This window comes from Leptodactylus fuscus, chromosome 6 (assembly GCF_031893055.1).
Source record: "Leptodactylus fuscus isolate aLepFus1 chromosome 6, aLepFus1.hap2, whole genome shotgun sequence".
NCBI classification, from domain to species: Eukaryota; Metazoa; Chordata; class Amphibia; order Anura; family Leptodactylidae; genus Leptodactylus; species Leptodactylus fuscus.
This window is the reverse complement of record NC_134270.1, coordinates 71,244,234-71,264,014: the sequence shown is the minus strand read 5'-3', so window position 1 is coordinate 71,264,014 and position 19,781 is coordinate 71,244,234. Positions and strand designations below refer to the sequence as shown.

The 19,781-nt window shown below is 41.2% G+C and overlaps 1 protein-coding gene and 1 long non-coding RNA gene across 2 annotated transcripts in view; one reads left to right on the top strand and one right to left on the bottom strand.

Moving 5' to 3' along the window:
- The window catches only part of ALDH16A1 (aldehyde dehydrogenase 16 family member A1), a 50,906-nt gene that overhangs the window by 4,273 nt on the left and 26,852 nt on the right, over positions 1-19,781 (bottom strand). Inside the window, exons 9-15 of the mRNA XM_075280184.1 lie at positions 18,140-18,238; positions 17,873-18,009; positions 16,332-16,437; positions 15,275-15,444; positions 7,996-8,163; positions 1,885-2,089; positions 1,375-1,560 (exon numbers count right to left, since the gene is read on the bottom strand). Of these exons, the coding sequence (XP_075136285.1) occupies positions 1,375-1,560; positions 1,885-2,089; positions 7,996-8,163; positions 15,275-15,444; positions 16,332-16,437; positions 17,873-18,009; positions 18,140-18,238 (1,071 nt within the window). The remainder of the gene's footprint in view (positions 1-1,374; positions 1,561-1,884; positions 2,090-7,995; positions 8,164-15,274; positions 15,445-16,331; positions 16,438-17,872; positions 18,010-18,139; positions 18,239-19,781) is intronic.
- The window catches only part of LOC142210787 (uncharacterized), a 32,167-nt gene that overhangs the window by 11,639 nt on the left and 747 nt on the right, over positions 1-19,781 (top strand). The window lies entirely within an intron of this gene.

Below are 19,781 nucleotides of genomic sequence, written 5' to 3'. Positions count from 1 at the left end.
GAAAACCAGGAAGTGAACAGAGCACACAGCATGCAGGTTGCTGATCAAGCCAGTTGGGAATACCCCTTTAAGGACCAACCCTCTTTTTTTCAAAACTGACATGTGTCACTTTAAATGGCAATAACTTTGAGATGATTTAACTTACAAAAGTGATTTTGAGATTGTTTTTTCGTAACCCATACTAGGGCTAGAAACGATTTTATTTCTGGCACAGTTGTGGGTTTGTTTGGAGCACTATATCCTCCAGCAGTTGCTCCGTTACAAAACTCAATGGAGCCAAAATTTTCTGTTGGCACATTTACACCAGCTTATGCCATAAAGGGGGTATAGCAGGTGTGTATGTTGCAGAACTTAACCGCACTGGGTGGAGTACTTCTGATGGGGCACTTTGCATAGGAGCCTGGGGTATTTGGTTCTGCTGTCTGTGCAACCACTCACTAGTGATATCAGTAGCTGCACTGACTTGGCTGGTAGTAGGGGTCCCTGGATGTGTGTGCTGGTGCTAGCTGTATACTGCTCGCTGCTGCCAACACATTTTGGCCCCTTCTGAAGTAATTTCATCATCTGAATAACTGTCTAAACTTGCAGTTAAGGTATCATTGTCTTCAACAAGTACATATTCAATGCCTGAACTTTCCACTCTACTGTCCTCATCACAGGAGCAAAGTAAGACTAAGGAGTAAGACTCCTCAGGGCTCATTCACATCTGCGTCCCGGCCTCCATTATATAGGTTTCCGTTTCCTGCACGGAACTGGGCAGGAGACGAAAAACCTACAGGCATTTTTCAAACCCATTCAAATGAATGGGTTTGAAAAGTGTCTGGCTGCGAGCGCCGGTGAGCGTTTTATGCTCTCCGCGGTGAAAGTTTTTTTTTAACTGGACACAGAGTCAGACATGCAGGACTCTGTGTCCGGTTTAAAAAAGAACGGTTTCGCCGCGGAAAGCATAAAACGCTCACCGGCGCTCACGGCCGGACACTGTCTGACAGGTTTCTGTCTTCTGCAGGCAGAAGATGGAAACCTCATAACGGAGTCCAGATGCTGGTGTGAACCCAGTGAAAGCAATATATCCTCTCGGTGACATGATTTCTGATGCTGACAACTAAATAGAAAATATCCTATATTCAATACAGCTAATTAATAACAACTACAATGCCTATAAGATCACTAACTTCAATTAATCTAGTTTGGTGAGAGTCTGCAGGCAGGGTATAAGAACTTCAGAAATTGTGCAACAACAGTCATAAATTAACTGCATTGGTAGTAAGTCTGTTCACCTTTGCGTTGAGTAAACCAAGCTGTTACACTACAAAACATTGAATACCCAACAATCCATTGAGATTCCAACCAAAATAGTAAATAAATGAATTATACCTGGTAAAAGTGTAGAGCGGGCAGCGGGAACTTTTCACTTGGTACAACCACCACAGCGTTTCCACGAACAATTGCTGGAGCAAAGAGGCTCACGAAACTTAGGAGAGGGTTTTCATCAGGGCAAGCAATACCTACTACGCCAACAGGTTCTCGAATAAGAACAGTAGCTCCATAAAGCAAAGTTTCCTTAAAAAAATAAAATACAAATAAATTTGAACCATAATCCATTTCATAGTTCTGAAATAAAACCTATGATGCTTTGTGCCAGGTTGTTAAGTCAATGTGTAATGGGCACATAGTATTGTATGACAGCATAACCATCTCTCTGGCAGCTACAGTTACATTATGAGTATGTGTGACTTTAGTCTGGTCATCTCTTCTGTTGAGGTCCCATGAATGTGGTTTATTATCACTAACATATGTAATGTGAGAAGTGACAACCACCCTGAGCTGTGGCTGTCATTTTTTATTATATATTCTTCTTCGGTACAAGTCACTTGCATGTCTTACCTGTACTGTGCCACCATATTTGTCACAATATGCTCCCCAATAGAAGAGTCGTTGAATGCTGAGGTCTACTTCCTGCAAGGCCTTCTCTTTAGACTGTCCGGTTAAAGAACTCAGCCGCTGGGCTACCTCTTCTCTACGTAGCTCAAGGTTTTCAGCCATATAGTACACAATCTGGGCACGATTATGTGCTGCCCTCTTGCCCCACCTATTAATATTAAGAACACAAAACTGATGAAAAATCTACTTATTTCACATGGAAAAAAAAACAAAACACAAGCACAATTCTACACTACAGATAAGAACAGAACAGCAATATTCCTAAAAGAGGGAATCTGGAACTTTAATATTTAGAACATATCCTTACCTAGTTTGTCACTATTAAAAGTATTAAAGGGGTGATCCACTTTCTAATATTGATGGCTTATCCTTAGGATAGCTCATTAATATTATATCTGTGGGGATCCTGGGAGTCAGCTATTTAGAACCATCATGTAAACATTAACACATGTAAATATTACTGGGAGCCATAGTGTCACAGAGATGCTGATGTGCAGAGGTCCTGGGTGTCGGACTCGACAGCTCTAATATGGATGGCCTCAAAATAACAGACATGAGAATGGCCCCCATTCACTGACTTTACTGTGAAATTAAATAACAGACATTACATGGTCAGTTTTCACCATCAAACATAGCCTTAATGTTTCTCATTATCTATGTGTTTTAGACACTTTGTAATAGCTTTCTAATTGCCATGTAGCTTAATAACCTAAACTGTGAGCTAGGAATTGTTTTGAAATTTTGTTGGAAACTAAGCTAGCTAATAAGCTTTCTTGGAGTCTGTTAATTTGTGCCAAATTGTGCATGATGTTTGATAAATTAGATGCATCTATAAGTCTGACACATCCGTCCTGAAATGTTACTCCAGAAAAAGTTGCATTTAATACATTTGGAGTACAGAAAACTAGACAGGCTGACCACGCCCACTTTTGTTGGTGAAGAAGTCAAAAATAAAACTAAATTTTTACGCAAATGGGCTTAGAAAAAAACCTCACAAATTTCTGCTTTGCAACTTTTTTATGCCAGAATTCTGAAGTGCAGGGTTTGATAAATCCCCTCCTCCCATCCCTGTTATTTTATCTGCCCCATTGTGCTGTGCAAACTTGTGTAGACGTAGTGGAGGGGCAGAGGGACAGTTGCCATGTTATGGTTTGAGGAATTGGTGTTTCCCGTGGCAGTGGAGGGGCATAATGCTAATGGGGACATAAGTGAACATTATACTGTCTGTAGGGTGGGTAATCTTTCCCTAGCCACCCAGAAGCCATTATCGCTATTGATAAGATGAAGCTGCAGAAGTCAGGGTATTTTGCAACTCCTGCAGCAAGCACCGGGTCCTGAATGTATAATAGTATGACACAGAGCATTAAGGGGTTCATTTTGTTAACCCGTAAAAATAAGCTAATTGACACTTATTTTTTAAACAATTCTTACTTTGTGGCATTTTTCCCCACACCTGCCTAAAGCTTTTGCACTGTATACACAGCCCCATATGTCAATATCACATACCGTATATACTCGAGTATAAGCCGACTTTTTCAGCACATTTTTCATGCTGAAAAAAACTCTCCTCGGCTTATACACGAATCAAGGTCCATGGAGCACAGAAAACTGGAAGGACCTGGAAAGTGAAGGTCCTTTAGTGCTGCTGTTCTGTGATTGGCTTGTCATGAGGTCACATGACTGTGATGTTATCAAAGGTCCTGTAGCCACTGGTATGTAACATCTGCAGATAAGGTGGAGTCTAAATCCTAGTAGCTCCGCCCACACCAGAGTCCGATCACATGGTCATGATGCCATCAGAGGTCCTTTAGCACACTAGGATTTAGCATCTACCCTGCAGATGAGTGGTCAGGATTCATTGTGTCTTATGGAAGATGTCTGTTGTATGGAGGAGAGGAAGCTACAGTAAGGTGACACACACAGGTGCCTTCCTTTAGTTACTCTGTCTATTAATGTCAGGCATTTCGGGTTATTAATTTAGTTTCAGTAACTCCATGTGCCTCACATTAATAACAGTTAACCCCATCATGTCCCTCATACTAACCCCTGTGTGCCCCATATAAGGGTTACTACTATGTGAGACACATGAGGGTACTAATGAAGGACCTTAATTATGAAGGTACCTAATTATTACCTCCATATGTCCCACATATCAGTAATTGAGGCATTCAGGGGGTTAATGTGAGGAACATGATGGGGTTAACTGCTATTACTATGATCCCCATGGAGTTACTAAGCTGTAATGCACATGACTAGACTTTTTATCTGCAATGGTGGATTCCCTCCTCGGCTTATACTTGAGTCAATAAGTTTTTCCAGTTTTTAGTGGTAAAATTAGGGGTCTCGGCTTATATTCGAGTATATACGGTAATTTTGTTATTATGCCAAAGTGTTTTTTGTATACCTACAGTTCTAATCCAAAAAGAGCAATCAAGATATAAGACTTAACGTTTAATGATATAAGTATTAAATATACACAAAAATATAAAAAAGTCACACATCTGACATGTCACCTCATGGAAAACAATGGAACAACTCCACAACCACGGAATAGTTTACAGTGGACACGGCGGTCCCAAGTAAGGTAACCAATCACACTTACCCGACTTCAATCCGTGGTAGGAAAATTCCAAAAAAGACCGAAAGGGAAAATTCCAAAAGAGGCCATTTCATGTGAAAATAGAGTGAAATATAGAGAATAACGACAGTCCCTATAGGATAGTCTTGGGAAGGGACTAAAATCACCCTAAAGCCTAATACAGGGTCACCGCCCTACATAGCCAGTGCTCTTACCGGAACTTCATCCTAATTCAGGGTCTGTCCCTGATTAGCCCTTTCCAACAATATGTATATGCCAAAGTAAGAAAGGCTAGTAAAACACACAATAGTATTCAAACAAAATAGCATGACCCCATGCTTGGAGTTGTTCCATTGTTTTCTATGAGGTGACATGTCAGATGTGTGACTTTATATTTTTGTGTATATTTAATACTTTTAACTTATATCATTAAACGTTAAGTCTTATATCTTGATTGCTCTTTTTGGATTATAATTGGATTAAGTGAGCAACATTTTCTGCACTATAGAGTTTTTCTTGTCTGTACATTATACCTACAGTTCACATACATCATACACGTTGGTTCTAGGGGACGGCATTCAGCTGGTCATTACTTGTTTAACAACTGTTTTTTAATTAAAATTACTTGCACAACAATATGGACCAAGTTTTTCCCATCTCTTACTACCAATTACAATATGGTGTAGTGGCGAAAAATTACCCATTTGGCCCTGCTGATCCCTTTATCTATTGTAGGGTGTTATCCACTACGCTTATGCCCTCCTGTTTCTTTGGAGTACAGACATGGTGCCCATACTAAATTTTCTATGCCACAAGTAATTTAAAGTGTAACTAAACTTTTTGACAACTTTTGATTTTCTGGCAATATGTGTGTCATTAGTACATTTTGTAATATACTTTATTAACACATTTTGGGCCCTTTCTGTGAAACTGTACATGGTTTCTCTTTTTCCCTTGCTTCTGTATTGAGAGCTGTTCCTGCCTCTCACTGAATGTTACTGTGTATAGAATATGAGGCTGTGTAACATATAGAGAAAATGAGGGTATGGAAGGGTCACGCAAACAGTGATATCTCGGACATTATAAAATGTACAAACATTTGATGTATGATAGGATATGTTTTTTTCCACAAAATCATAGTGTCTTATTGATGTGATATGACAGGGTTAATGTCTTACTGATCAGTCTATATGTATTTCTTGTACATCTGTAGCTTTTGTCTGTATTTCTGTATACTACTGTATACCATCAAATGATCATGTTATAAACTGACCATGTAGCCCCTCTCCCAATTGTTTTAGTTGGTCTCAGCATGGACGATGAATGAATAGGTCCGTGCCGAGTAACTCTGGAAGTCAGTGAACGATCCAGTGAGCGATTACATCATTTGTAACCACAGCTAAGTATTATCTCTTTTCATTTATTAAACATTTATTATTTTATAATGTTCTGGTGTGATTATAGTCATTTTTTGACCATCTTTAAATAAACTTGTTTTAGGAAAACTTGTTTGCCTACAGGAGTCACCTGAGAGAGGGGGTTCTCTTCTTTTCTAAGACACTAAGTTTGCATTGCTATCTAAATTATTTCCAGAGATATCACTATGGAAAAATTCAAAACGCAGGTGGGATTGGGATATTTCTATCATATATATTATGCAGCTGCATATAAATACCCCAGTCCTGACTGTTTTTAACCAGATCAGAATCTCCTGTTCCATATGACACCAAAAGCAAGTTTGTATAATTTATAATCTCCGAGCTATAACTGTTTGAAGTGACCCTCCCCCACCCTCATTTTCTCTATATGTTACACAGCCCCATACTCCTGGACACAGTTCTATTGGGAGGCTTTTTTTGAAGGAGGATTCAGCGTCAAAATCCTCACCATAAGACTCTGTGTGAACTGTGCCTAGCATTCAGTTAGACAGAAACAGCTCTTAATACAGAAACAAGGGGGGAAAAAATGCAACATTTGTCAGAAAGGATCCAAATCTGTTTACATTTGTATCATTGAGAATGGACACAAAATCGGTCTGTGACATTTTAATGGCGGTTGCTGTCACCCTATGACGGATGACAGCAATGGACATTAGCAACGGTAGTGTAAACGCCCCCTAACACTGTAGCTGGTTGTTTTCCTCTGTAACTGGGACTTTCATGAACTATTCATACTATGAAACATAAATATTCATTATTATTTTTTATTGATCTTACTTATATAGCACCATTACATTCCATGCACAATTAAAAAAAATAACCCCTAAAAGAAATGGAGAAAAAAAAAATACCGCCTGTGCAAAATGTTACCATAGCTGCCCAATTAGCTCAGACTACAAATATTAAATATCAATATATTATATTACCCTGTATTAAATTTAATTAAGTTTTACATAATTAAAAAAAATGAACAAAGCAAGTCAAATTTTAACCAGAAGCACCAATTGAAGCATGGAATACCAGCATATTTGCAATATCATATAGAAATATCTACATAATAAATCTTCTGTTCTCTAAGGTGCTACATGTATGATTGGTTGTGGGTTTTTTTTTTTCTGTAAATATCCCAATGTATCCATAACTGTATGTTCTGATGCTGTGGTATGGTGGTGTGGCCCAGAGCCTGGAAGCAGGGTTGTCGCTGGTTCACTCTCTTGAGGGTGCTATATTGTGGTGATGGTGGTTGCTGTGTATTGCTAAACCCACTATATAGAGGTCGCCATGAAGTGGCTAGTGGACTTCTACGCCTTGATCAATATGTATACTAGGAACCCTGAGTGCATTTTGTAGATTTTGCTGAGAAGCATCAGATTAATGTACAATACTGTAAGCTCTTGTGAGCAGCGCTCTCAATCCTATTCACTTATTACTCTGTAATATCTCATTTGCACTGTACTTTAACCCTACAATTTCTAAAGTGCTGCCAAATATATTGGCGCTATATAAATAAAATAGATTACTATTAATAATGGGATGGAGAGTCCATGTCTTTCTTTTTTTTTTCCTCTCTGAAATGTTGCTTGACCTGTCTTGATGAATTTTACAGAAACTTAACAAAAGCCACACGTTTTGAGGTTTAGATCATCGTCTGCTGGACATTTCTATTTCCCAGTTGAATTCAATGTTATAGTATATCCAAGAATGACAAATCAAAGTAAAACGTAGTTGAGTAGAATAATTTGTCTAGTTCAATGTGGCAGCTCTGCGGGGCTGGTTACTGTTCAAGTCGCCCAGAACAATCCAAACCAGCAGGTTGTATCTTGGGGCAGTAGTACTTCTCCCTCCTGTGCTAAAAGTTTCACCACATCTGAGCTGTCCGCAGCATAATTCAGACCATGCTAGAAATTACAGTATCTTAATGTATGTAGGAAAAGTCAGTTGGATCAATAATATTTCCTTGGCTCTATTTATGGTGCTTTATATTTTTGTATAAATATGTGAATGCCTAATAATCTGTGACGTTCAGTCAGAACTTACCCAGGAGCAGCTTTGTGGGCGGCTTCCACAGCATTGCGCACATCTTTTCTGTTGCCATCAGCCACATATGCTATGACTGAGCCATCAGATCCTAAGATGGGTCGGGAGTACATACCATCTGGACGTTTTTGGGCTCCACCATAATACAACTTGTAGGTCCTATCCACGCTGAAGGGAAACAAAGGCAAAGTATTTAAAAAAGAAACCAAAACAAACATTGTCCTAGACATGAATCTTTCTTAAATATGAAACTTAGTTCTTCTCAATGTACATTATAATAAATACTTGTATTCATGACACAACAATACTGAAGCATGTTCCTTAAAGAGAACCTTTCGTGTCCTCAGGCACATGCTTTGTAATACAAAGGTAGAAAGCTGACTGAAAGCTGACTGACTGTGCTGAATTCAGAGCGCTGTCGGCTTTCCCGTTCTGTGCCCCCGGTGAAGAGCTATCGCTGCCGGTACTGTAGCTCTTTAGTGTCAGAAGGGCATTTCTGACAGTCAGTCAGGAACACCCTCACAGCAGCATTTATTGTGCTGTACTGCGAGAGGGGGGCGTTGCTTACCACTCAACAATGACGCTGAATGGTAAGGAACACCCCCTCGCTTCCTGACAGTACTCGTCCATAGACTAGAGATTGTCTTTTTCTTTAAGGCTAGGTTCACACTTGTGCCGTGCTCGCCGTCATTTGTATTCGCCGTGAGACCCGAATGACTGAAAGCCTGTCCACTATAACAGCAGTTACCTGTGGACACCATAGACCAGGGGTGGGCAATTAATTTTCCATGGGGCCACATAAGAAATTGAAACTATGCTAGAGGGCCACGCCATGGCAAGTTTAGCTCCACCCACTTCTACATTGACTCCGCCCATTCCCAATCATCTTTCCATGTGCCCCCACAAAGTATAATCCTCCTACAGTCACCCGTACATTATATGCCCCCACATTATAATGTTCCCTTCCAACTGCCCCACAGTATGAAGTCCCTCTCCTGGTGCCCCAGTTTAAACTGGTGGAAACTAGAGGGGACATGAAACTGGGGCAACTGGAGGGGGACAATAAACAGTGGGGGTAGTTGGAGGAGGGCAATAAATTGACAGCTGGAGCAGGAGGTGAAACTGGGGGCAACTAGAGGGGGACATTAAAATCGGGAAGCTGGAAGCAGACATTAAACCGTAGGGGTAGCTGGAGGGTGACATTAAACTGGGGGAAACTAGAAGCAGACAGGTCCCCCTACAGCTACCTCCACGGTTTAATTCCCCCTCCGGTTGTCCCCAGTTTAATATCCCCCCAGTTTAAGTGCCCTCTTCATCTACCCCCAGTTTCATGTCCCCTCCCTCCATTTCTCCCTCAGTTTCATATCCCCCTTCATTTGCCCCATTTCATGTCCCTCCTCCATCTCTCCCCCAGTTTCATGCCCCCCCCCCCTCCATCTGCCATCTCTGCCCTAATATAACATTCCCTTTCCATCTCTGCCCCTAGGTTACTGAGACACACACACACATATAGACACAGACACACACACACACAGACAGACAGACACATATAGACACACACACAGATATAGACACACACACACACATACAGACAAACACACACACTCTCCACCCTGCATCTCACATTCCCCTCTCAGTACCTTAGGACACACCACATGTCTCCATCTTCTTGCACTGTCCTGCCAGCACTAAGACACGCCTCCCTAGTCAAGCTGTGCGGACCGGTCTGAATCAGTCAGAGGGCCGGGTATGGCCCGCGGGTCGGGATTTGCCCAGGTCTGCCATAGACTATAATGGGGACTTTTCTCTCTGCCGATTTTCGGCAGAATCTGCGATGGAGTGTTATAAAGTCTTTTATAGAGACTCCGACACAAATGTGAATGAAACCTAAGTGAGGGAGGTTAGGGGTTAAATAATATGGAGGACATGTGTAAGGTAAAGATTACTGCCCAAAATTAGAATGTAATTACCACAAGTCTTGTGGTTTTGCAGATCTGTCACACCACATGGTTAGAATAGTGTAGTTGTTTTCTCCACTATATCATGTCATATGTAACTCTGGCCCAGACAATGATCTGTTATTTCCACTTAGAGAAACACCACCAAATATTGATATATAAAGAACTTTCTTTATATTTTCCATTCCTTTTGTAGCCATTCTTGGCTTTTGTTAAAAAAAACAAAACACACAGGAAAACAAAAAACCTGAAACAAAAAAAAAAAATTGTGTTTCTGCAAGGTGGGGCCTTAGCCTAAAGGGGTTTTCCCATCTCCCTGTTTCAACAGCTTTGCCTGCTGTCTCTTCTTCTTACTTCTTGTATTCCTTGGGTTAGCTTTCTGTTAACGGAAAGCCCATCGCTAGTGTGAACATACCATATGACGTATCACAATACTTATTGTAATGACTAGAAATCTAAAATAAATGCTGATCAAATAAAGTGAACATGCTTCTAGAGAACAGACTCCGTGTTATCTGTGTGTTTACATAGAGAGATAACAGACTGGGGGGAACTTTATCAGCAAACTGCAATTAGTTGAATTGCAAAGCTGTACATAAGTGTGAGAACAGTGAGTGACCTCATCTTTCCTGTCTTATCACACAGGTCCAGCTCCATGGAGGCATGTGTAAACAATGGGAGGAATAATTTCACATAGCAGGAAAACAAAGCAGCATTTCTAAAAGCAATCTATTTAGGAAAACTCTTCAATTTACATAAGCTAGAAGTATAGAGAAGATCCTTGAGATGGGAAGATCCCTTTAAGGCTGAAGCCCCACATTGCAAAAACGCAGCATTTTACAGTACCTGCAAAGTTTATGGGATTCTGGCTAATCCCATCCACACACTGCAGAATAAAATCTGCAGCAGAAAACCAAGTGTTTTTGAAAATCGCATCATGTCAATTATACCTGTGGAAATGCTGGCATTTTCCATATAGACATAATAAGAGCAGAAAGTCCGAAGAGGAGAACTGTGCGAAAACACAGTGAAACACTCTGTGTAAAAAAACATGGTGTTTCCGCAGTTTTTTTTCTGCAGCATTTTTTTTCTGCATTTCAGTACATGGGGCCTTAGCCTAAAGGGGATCTTTCAGCTCTCCTAACATGTCTGTCTGGTATACTTCCAGAAACCTTTACTTCTAAGGGCGCAAGTAGTCCACTATTCTGCGAATATATGAGGCATGTCCCTCCCTAGTAGGACGAAGGCAGTGCTGACTAGACAGTGTTAGAGAGCTTTGAGCCGCTGATCTGTGGGAGTGAGAGTGTCTGACCCCTACTGAATAGATATTGATTAACTATCCTAATATTCAACTCATGGAAAACCCCTTTATGACCAGAATGGTCATTTGACTGGGGATAAAATTATTTATATTAAAAAAAAAAAAAAAAAAAAAAAAAAAAAGCTTCAAGGTTTGATTTCCAGGATTATCATACTTATTCTCAGGAGATCAGTGGGGATCGAAAGGATCAGCCGTTTGAAGAGGCTACAGCACTGTTTTGTTCCTCCGTCATTCCCACTCGAAATTTAAGAAAAAACTGTAACCCACGTAGTGATGTATCACTACCTATGTCAGACTATGTAGGGACATGCCCCATGGACTAGAGGAATGGTAATAGCGAATTTTCAGTTTATTTCTAGGAGGCATAACAAAAGTAGAATTGTAAGAAGGAAATGCTCCAAAATTGTTATTTGATGGTGAGCAGAAGTAAATAATATGACGTACGATAACAGATCCTCTTGGAGTCCCAGAAGCAGACAGACCATAGAAATCCAGTACTTATCTGGTAACATTGGGATGTCTATGGCTTGTAATTCTTCACAGTCAATCTCAGGGTCTCTAGTAGGGACAAGACTGGCAGATTCCAGGGAAATTGTCTTAAAGTGTATTTTTTTTTTTTAAATGTAGATTGTGAGCCCCACATAGAGCTCACAATGTACATTTTTCCCTATCAGTATGTCTTTTTGGAATATGGGATGGAAATCCATGCAAACACGGGGAGAACATACAAACTCCTTGCAGATGGTTTTTTGCCCTTGGTGGGATTTGAACACCAGGACTCCAGCGCTGCAAGGCTGCAGTGCTAACCACTGAGCCACCGTGTGGCCCCTAAAGTGTATTATTTTAGGAAGAGATGGTGTTCCTAAGAATACTATATGTTTTCTTTAGGAACTGCTTTTATGGTTACCTAGTTAGTAACACGTACAGTATGGTTCATCATTAAGTAAAAAGAAATTCCACAGATTCAGTCCATATAGCACCAATTCCCAAACAGGATGCTGCAACAATTCGGTGGGGAAATGGCCACACGTCCCCTTTCAATTACATCGGTATCTTTAGGATGGGCTACTGGAGACAATATTAATTGTTAAGGGGGCATTATTACTTGCCAGGACCGGAGAGCGTCGCCGAAAGAAGAGGCAGGCATGTCAGAAGATGACATCAGACCGTGCATGACCGCCCACCGTGCATGATAAGGGGGGGGGGATCAAATTGACATCAGCGGTGCCTGAATAGCCTTTTTAAAGGCTATTCACACATGTGGGGCTCATACAGCATAATTTTGCTCATAGAGCCCCTTTAAAAAAAAAAGAACAAGGGTTGAATCATTGAATCTTAGTCTCGTGCCATACCTTTGTCTTCAACCAGTATAGGAGACGGGAAGAATAGTCACTCTACTACAAACATCTGATAACTAGGTTTATATGGTATAGTGTGGCCAGTTTTTGATCCTTGTGCATTGACAGGAATAAAGGGATTCTATCATTAGAATCCCATGATCCACAAACGCCGCCTCTATCTTCTGCCGTGTCCTCTGCGATGTCTTCTTCCGATACTGTGCAAGCGTCCATTTTCTTGTGGCCGGCGGGAATGCGCAGTCGGCTTTGCCCTAGGTCCGAGGCCTAGAAGTTTGACGCCAACCCCCAGAAGAAGACCATTCCAGAAGAAGATGGAGGCGGTGCTGGAGAGTTCTCTCACAGCATTGGGGACGCCCCCAGTGCTGTGAGAGAACACATTTGCATACCGCCGAAAACCGGATTATATACCAACGGCAGGGTGGAGAAGACCTCTAATGGTAGGAGACAAATAGATTTTCTTAAGGCTATTTCTACGAGTTAGGGACAAAAAAATGACTTTTAATGATAGGATCCCTTTAAAAGTTTTCCTTTTCTGCCTAGTTTCATATAAGTTTTAGTGTGGAAACTCACTGGTGCTATCACTTGGTGATATCCAACATGTGTGCGTAGAGCTAATATCACTACCTATATTTTTCATCCTTTATGTATTCACCAGCATGGTTTCAGCTTAGCTATATTTGACATAGTTGGTGCAGAGGTCAATACATCTAGCACCCGTTTTATGAACATATTAAACTAGCTGTGTATATTCAATATTATATCTGAAAAGAGTTCAGTCCGTGGTATATACCTATATACACACTCACCGGCCACTTTATTAGGTACACCTGTCCAACTGCTCGTTAACACTTAATTTCTAATCAGCCAATCACATGGCGGCAACTCAGTGCATTTAGGCATGTAGACATGGTCAAGACAATCTCCTGCAGTTCAAACCGAGCATCAGTATGGGGAAGAAAGGTGATTTGAGTGCCTTTGAACGTGGCATGGTTGTTGGTGCCTGAAGGGCTGGTCTGAGTATTTCAGAAACTGCTGATCTACTGGGATTTTCACGCACAACCATATCTAGGGTTTACAGAGAATGGTCCGAAAAAGAAAAAACATCCAATGAGCGGCAGTTCTGTGGGCGGAAATGCGTTGTTGATGCCAGAGGTCAGAGGAGAATGGCCAGACTGGTTCGAGCTGATAGAAAGGCAACAGTGACTCAAATAGCCACCCGCTACAACCAAGGTAGCCAGAAGAGCATCTCTGAACGCACAGTACGTCGAACTTTGAGGCAGATGGGCTACAGCAGCAGAAGACCACACCGGGTGCCACTCCTTTCAGCTAAGAACAGGAAACTGAGGCTACAATTTGCACAAGCTCATCGAAATTGGACAATTGAAGATTGGAAAAACGTTGCCTGGTCTGATGAGTCTCGATTTCTGCTGCGACATTCGGATGGTAGGGTCAGAATTTGGCGTCAACAACATGAAAGCATGGATCCATCCTGCCTTGTATCAACGGTTCAGGCTGGTGGTGGTGGTGTCATGGTGTGGGGAATATTTTCTTGGCACTCTTTGGGCCCCTTGGTACCAATTGAGCATTGTTGCAACGCCAAAGCCTACCTGAGTATTGTTGCTGACCATGTCCATCCCTTTAGGACCACAATGTACCCAACATCTGATGGCTACTTTCAGCAGGATAATGCGCCATGTCATAAAGCTGGAATCATCTCAGACTGGTTTCTTGAACATGACAATGAGTTCACTGTACTCCAATGGCCTCCACAGTCACCAGATCTCAATCCAATAGAACATCTTTGGGATGTGGTGGAACGGGAGATTCGCATCATGGATGTGCAGCCGACAAATCTGCGGCAACTGTGTGATGCCATCATGTCAATATGGACCAAAATCTCTGAGGAATGCTTCCAGCACCTTGTTGAATCTATGCCACGAAGAACTGAGGCAGTTCTGAAGGCAAAAGGGGGTCCAACCCGTTACTAGCATGGTGTACCTAATAAAGTGGCCGGTGAGTGTATATTATTCACTCTTGGCATTTCTTCTCTAACAATAGAATCCACAGACATCTTTCTTTAGCTAGCCTGACTAACCACCAGCGTAGTCCTACTCGGTTGGTTAGGATCATACCATTTTATATTTGTTATGACAAAAATAAAAACAATTTTTAAAGGTGTTCTCTCAGGCAAACATCACAATTTCATTTTGTACCTGCAAACATTTATACCAACTACACTGTAAGGACACATCCCTTTAACAAGGGGAAAGGTATTCTTAAGTTCCCAAGCCACATAAAAGAGGAACAGGGTAACATAGAATTACAAGGAAAGATGATTCAGAATGGACTCAAGGCAAATGTAAACATTTACTAGGATTAGAGATGAGCGAACACTGTTCGGATCAGCCGATCCGAACAGCACGCTGACATATAAATGAATGGAAGCACCTGTGACGCCGGCCGGCCGCTGGCAAAGTCAGCGTCACAGGTGCTTCCATTCATTTCTATGGCAGCGTGCTGTTCGGATCGGCTGATCCGAACAGTGTTCGCTCATCTCTAACTAGGATATGTTCTAGTTAGGAGAGGTGACAGATCCTTTTTAAGCCAGTGAAACAAAGCTGACAGAAATTATTTCATCATACCTTGGAATTTGAGAATCTTGAATCTGAATGACAGATGCGCTGATGTCTTTTTGCCCAGGAATCGGGGGGACATCAGCCCCATAAGTAGCAGCAAATGTTTTACAATTCACATTTCCTGGATTTGGTTTGGCTCTATTCTCCCAAGATGGTCTTACATACTCATACAGGCCCTGAAAACAAGTAATTTAGATTACATTATAGTTTCGGCTCCATTGTGTGTTCTGGGCATTTACCTCTGCAAAAACTCAAATTGTTGCCAGCACATTCTTCTAACGAAATCAAATTGTTAACTGGAGATTAAGAAACTGATCAGCCTAATTTTGAAACAGGTCTGGGCAATTGTATCTGCAATAAGATATAAATTGCTGCCAGCACATTCAACGGCAAAACATAGTAACAATACAATGATCAATACAAACATTTCTATTATGCTTTTATCACAATGGACTCAAAATGCACCAGTAATAAGGCAGAAAACAGAGGTCCAGCTAGTTTAAAGCGTACTTTTAAATATCTTTTTTTTCTCCCCTTTTAGGCAGTTACTTTCTACATATTAGTCTATTAACAGGCTACTAGAAAACAACAGTCAAGTAATTGCTGCTGCTACACTCTGCGACTCTGAGCTCTTTTAACATCACTAAGTTGTAGATAAGAGGCTACCAGTGAGTCAATCAATTAACTACTTGGCAGCAACCCCCTCCTTCTCCATAGAGCGGCTAAGAAATAATAAAAAAACAAGATAAATAGTACTCTATCAGCATATTAATTGTCCTATACCAGTCATACAGAGTAAAAGGCTGTCTGGGAAAATGGCACTACAAAGGGATGATACCCATGTGCCGCCAGTTCCTACATGGACCTATTAATCTAGTTCAGTGAGACCAAGCTGCAAAACAGACAAGTATAGGACAATATAGCTCACTGCCCCATAAACGGACCTGTGATAATACATGGACTTGTGGTCTGGGCCATTGGAATACAATAAAAATGAGGCTAGCACACTGATAAAGCACACAATTGCGTGCCTGGAGCCTAAAGCAGGATACCTTGCTCTTACCTCTTTTCCACCATCGCGGCCGAATCCACTCTCTTTATATCCACCAAACCCAGCGGCTGCATCAAACATATTGTGTCCATTTACCCACACAGTGCCAGCCTTAATACTGAAAATAAAGATATTGTGCCAGTCAGAAATGTACTGTAACATTTGCCATCCTTCCCTACTGGTTAGGTATCTTATAGAGTAAACAGGAGCAGCCTGGTTCCAGGAAGCACTGTTCACTCATTCATGTGCTCACACCAAAGAAAGTTATGAAAGGGGTTATGCAGGCAAATAAATCTTACCAGAGCATTGCCAGTCCTGAATAAGCTACATTACCAATATGGCAGTCCCTGTGAATCCCAATCATAACATGCAGAGCAAAGTATGGGGTAAGAAGTGCTCAACCTCTTCTGCTATGACGTCACCGACTCGGCTCTATTCTTTCACGTACTTAGAATACAGCAGAGTTGGCCATGTGACCAAAATTTGGAGTGTCAGCAGGGGAAGCGATGGAATGAGAATTCCTGCTCTGCAAAGCTTATTATTGGGGTTCTGGGGGACAGACATATATGTTAGTAATAGAGATGAGCGAGTAGTATTAGTTCGAATATCGAATCCTATTGTAGTCTATGGGAAAAAACGGGAATGTTGTTCCGGTTTCCATGGAAACCAAAGATCGACACCTTGGATCCTCCAAGTTCCGGAAGTAGCAGGATGAGGAGCACGAGGAGGTTTTTGCATTGAATTCAATGGAATTTTCCCGTGTGGTATTCGACCGACACGAGTATTCGATCAAATAGTAGTATTCGATCGAATACTACTCGCTCATCTCTAGTTAGTAAGATAAGAAGCTTATCCAGTGCAAGGAGTGGTTTGATTTTTTCCCCGTATATGTTCTTTAAACAACTCTCTACATAAAACACACATATAAGAACATAAAAATTGAGTCTTCAATAGTTGATACCTTTTTTAATGGCTAACTAAAATGATGACAGATTTCAAGCTTTCAAGACTACTTGGGCCTCTTTGTCAAGCATGGTATAACACAATTTCTGAAGGAAGCATATTTATGCAAAAAGGGAGCACGGTACAAAGATATATTTTTCCTTATACATAAGAATGGCATCTAGAAATCTAGTAAAGAGAGGGGTAGAGAAGTGGAAAGCTGAGGAAATGGTTACTCATTTAGCCACACTGTATTGTCATATCAAAGCAACCACCTATATACTGTATACTGTAAACCTCCTGAACCGCTGTATGTAACACAGATAGTGTAGATTAGCCTAGGGAATAGTAACAATGTCATTTTATGGCTGACTGCAGTTAACACCAGTATCTCCCTTCCCTCTAAAAGACCTTCCAAGGAGCCGAGATGTAGAAACCCTCAACCCTTGGGATTATCAAACAAGGAAAGGAGGATAAAGGAGGAAACTGGGGTCGGTTTCAATATCCAGCACCAATGCTAAAAGGTAGCGGATATCGAGGACATAAACAAAAAGGTAGAAATATAAAGCGGGAGAGAGGCGGGACAATATTTAAAAAAACAAATAATTCACCTCAAAGCTACTTCCAATGCTAGGGGTAGATTTTCTGTCCAGACACTTCCTGCCAATCCATATGGGGTGTTATTGGCCAGAGAAATGGCTTCCTTAGCTGTGCGGAAAGACATCGCAACCAAGACCGGTCCAAAAATCTGGAACAAAAAAACCATCAATACATTAGTATTTACACACGCATATTCTAACAACATGTAGACACATATCTGTGCAATATATAGCAAGGAACATAAACCATTACCAAGCAATTAGTAGTGACATCCATACCTCTTCTCTGACACAACGCGAGGTAGTGTTCACACCAGTGATCAGGGTTGGCAGGTAGTATAATCCTTTCTTAGGTAGTGGGCCAGGAGCTTGGAAAACCTGAAGGTAAGAAAGAAGATCATTTCTATATTGTATGAATATGATTCTATATAAAATAAAAGAAGAATATATCAAAAGTTTGCAGGATCTGATGTGGTGCAAAGACTGTCAAGCTACTGTCAGGAATCTTCTCACTCCTGCTCCCTCTCACAGCAGCTGCATCCCCTCCTCCCTGGATTCTCTATATTAAATATTTACACATGGATTTTTTGGGTGTGGCGAGATATATATATATATATATATATATATATATATATATATATATATATATATATATATATAGTGGGGCAAAAAAGTATTTAGTCAGTCACCAATAGTGCAAGTTCCACCACTTAAAAAGATGAGAGGCGTCTGTAATTTACATCATAGGTAGACCTCAACTATGCGAGACAAAATGAGAAAACAAATCCAGAAAATCACATTGTCTGATTTTGTAAGAATTTATTTGCAAATTATGGTGGAAAATAAGTATTTGGTCAGTAACAAAATTCCATCTCAATACTTTGTTATATATCCTTTGTTGGCATTGACAGAGGTCAAACGTTTTCTGTAAGTCTTCACAAGGTTGGCACACACTGTTGTTGGTATGTTGGCCCATTCCTCCATGCATATCTTCTCTAGAGCAGTGATGTTTTGGGGCTGTCGCTTGGCAACACGGACTTTCAACTCCCTCCAAAGGTTTTCTATAGGGTTGAGATCTGGAGACTGGCTAGGCCACTCCAGGACCTTGAAATGCTTCTTACAAAGCCACTCCTTCGTTGCCCTGGCGGTGTGCTTTGGATCATTGTCATGTTGAAAGACCCAGCCACGTTTCATCTTCAATGCCCTTGCTGATGGAAGGAGGTTTGCACTCAAAATCTCACGATACATGGCCACATTCATTCTTTCATGTACCCGAATCAGTCGTCCTGGCCCCTTTGCAGAGAAACAGCCCCAAAGCATGATGTTTCCACCCCCATGCTTTACAGTAGGTATGGTGTTTGATGGATGCAACTCAGTATTCTTTTTCCTCCAAACACGAAAAGTTGTATTTCTACCAAACAGTTCCAGTTTGGTTTCATCAGACCATAGGACATTCTCCCAATACTCTTCTGGATCATCCAAATGCTCTCTAGCAAACTTCAGACGGGCCCGGACATGTTCTGGCTTAAGCAGTGGGACACGTCTGGCACTGCAGGATCTGAGTCCCTGGCACCGTAGTGTGTTACTGATGGTAGGCTTTGTTACATTGGTCCCAGCTCTCTGCAGTTCATTCACTAGGTCCCCCTGTGTGGTTCTGGGATTTTTGCTCACCGTTCTTGTGATCAATTTGACCCCACGGGGTGAGATTTTGCGTGGAGCCCCAGATCGAGGGAGATTATCAGTGGTCTTGTATGTCTTCCATTTTCTAATTATTGCTCCCACAGTTGATTTCTTCAATCCAAGCTGGTTGCCTATTGCAGATTCAGTCTTCCCAGCCTGGTGCAGGGCTACAATTTTGTTTCTGGTGTCCTTTGACAGCTCTTTGGTCTTCACCATAGTGGAGTTTGGAGTCTGACTGTTT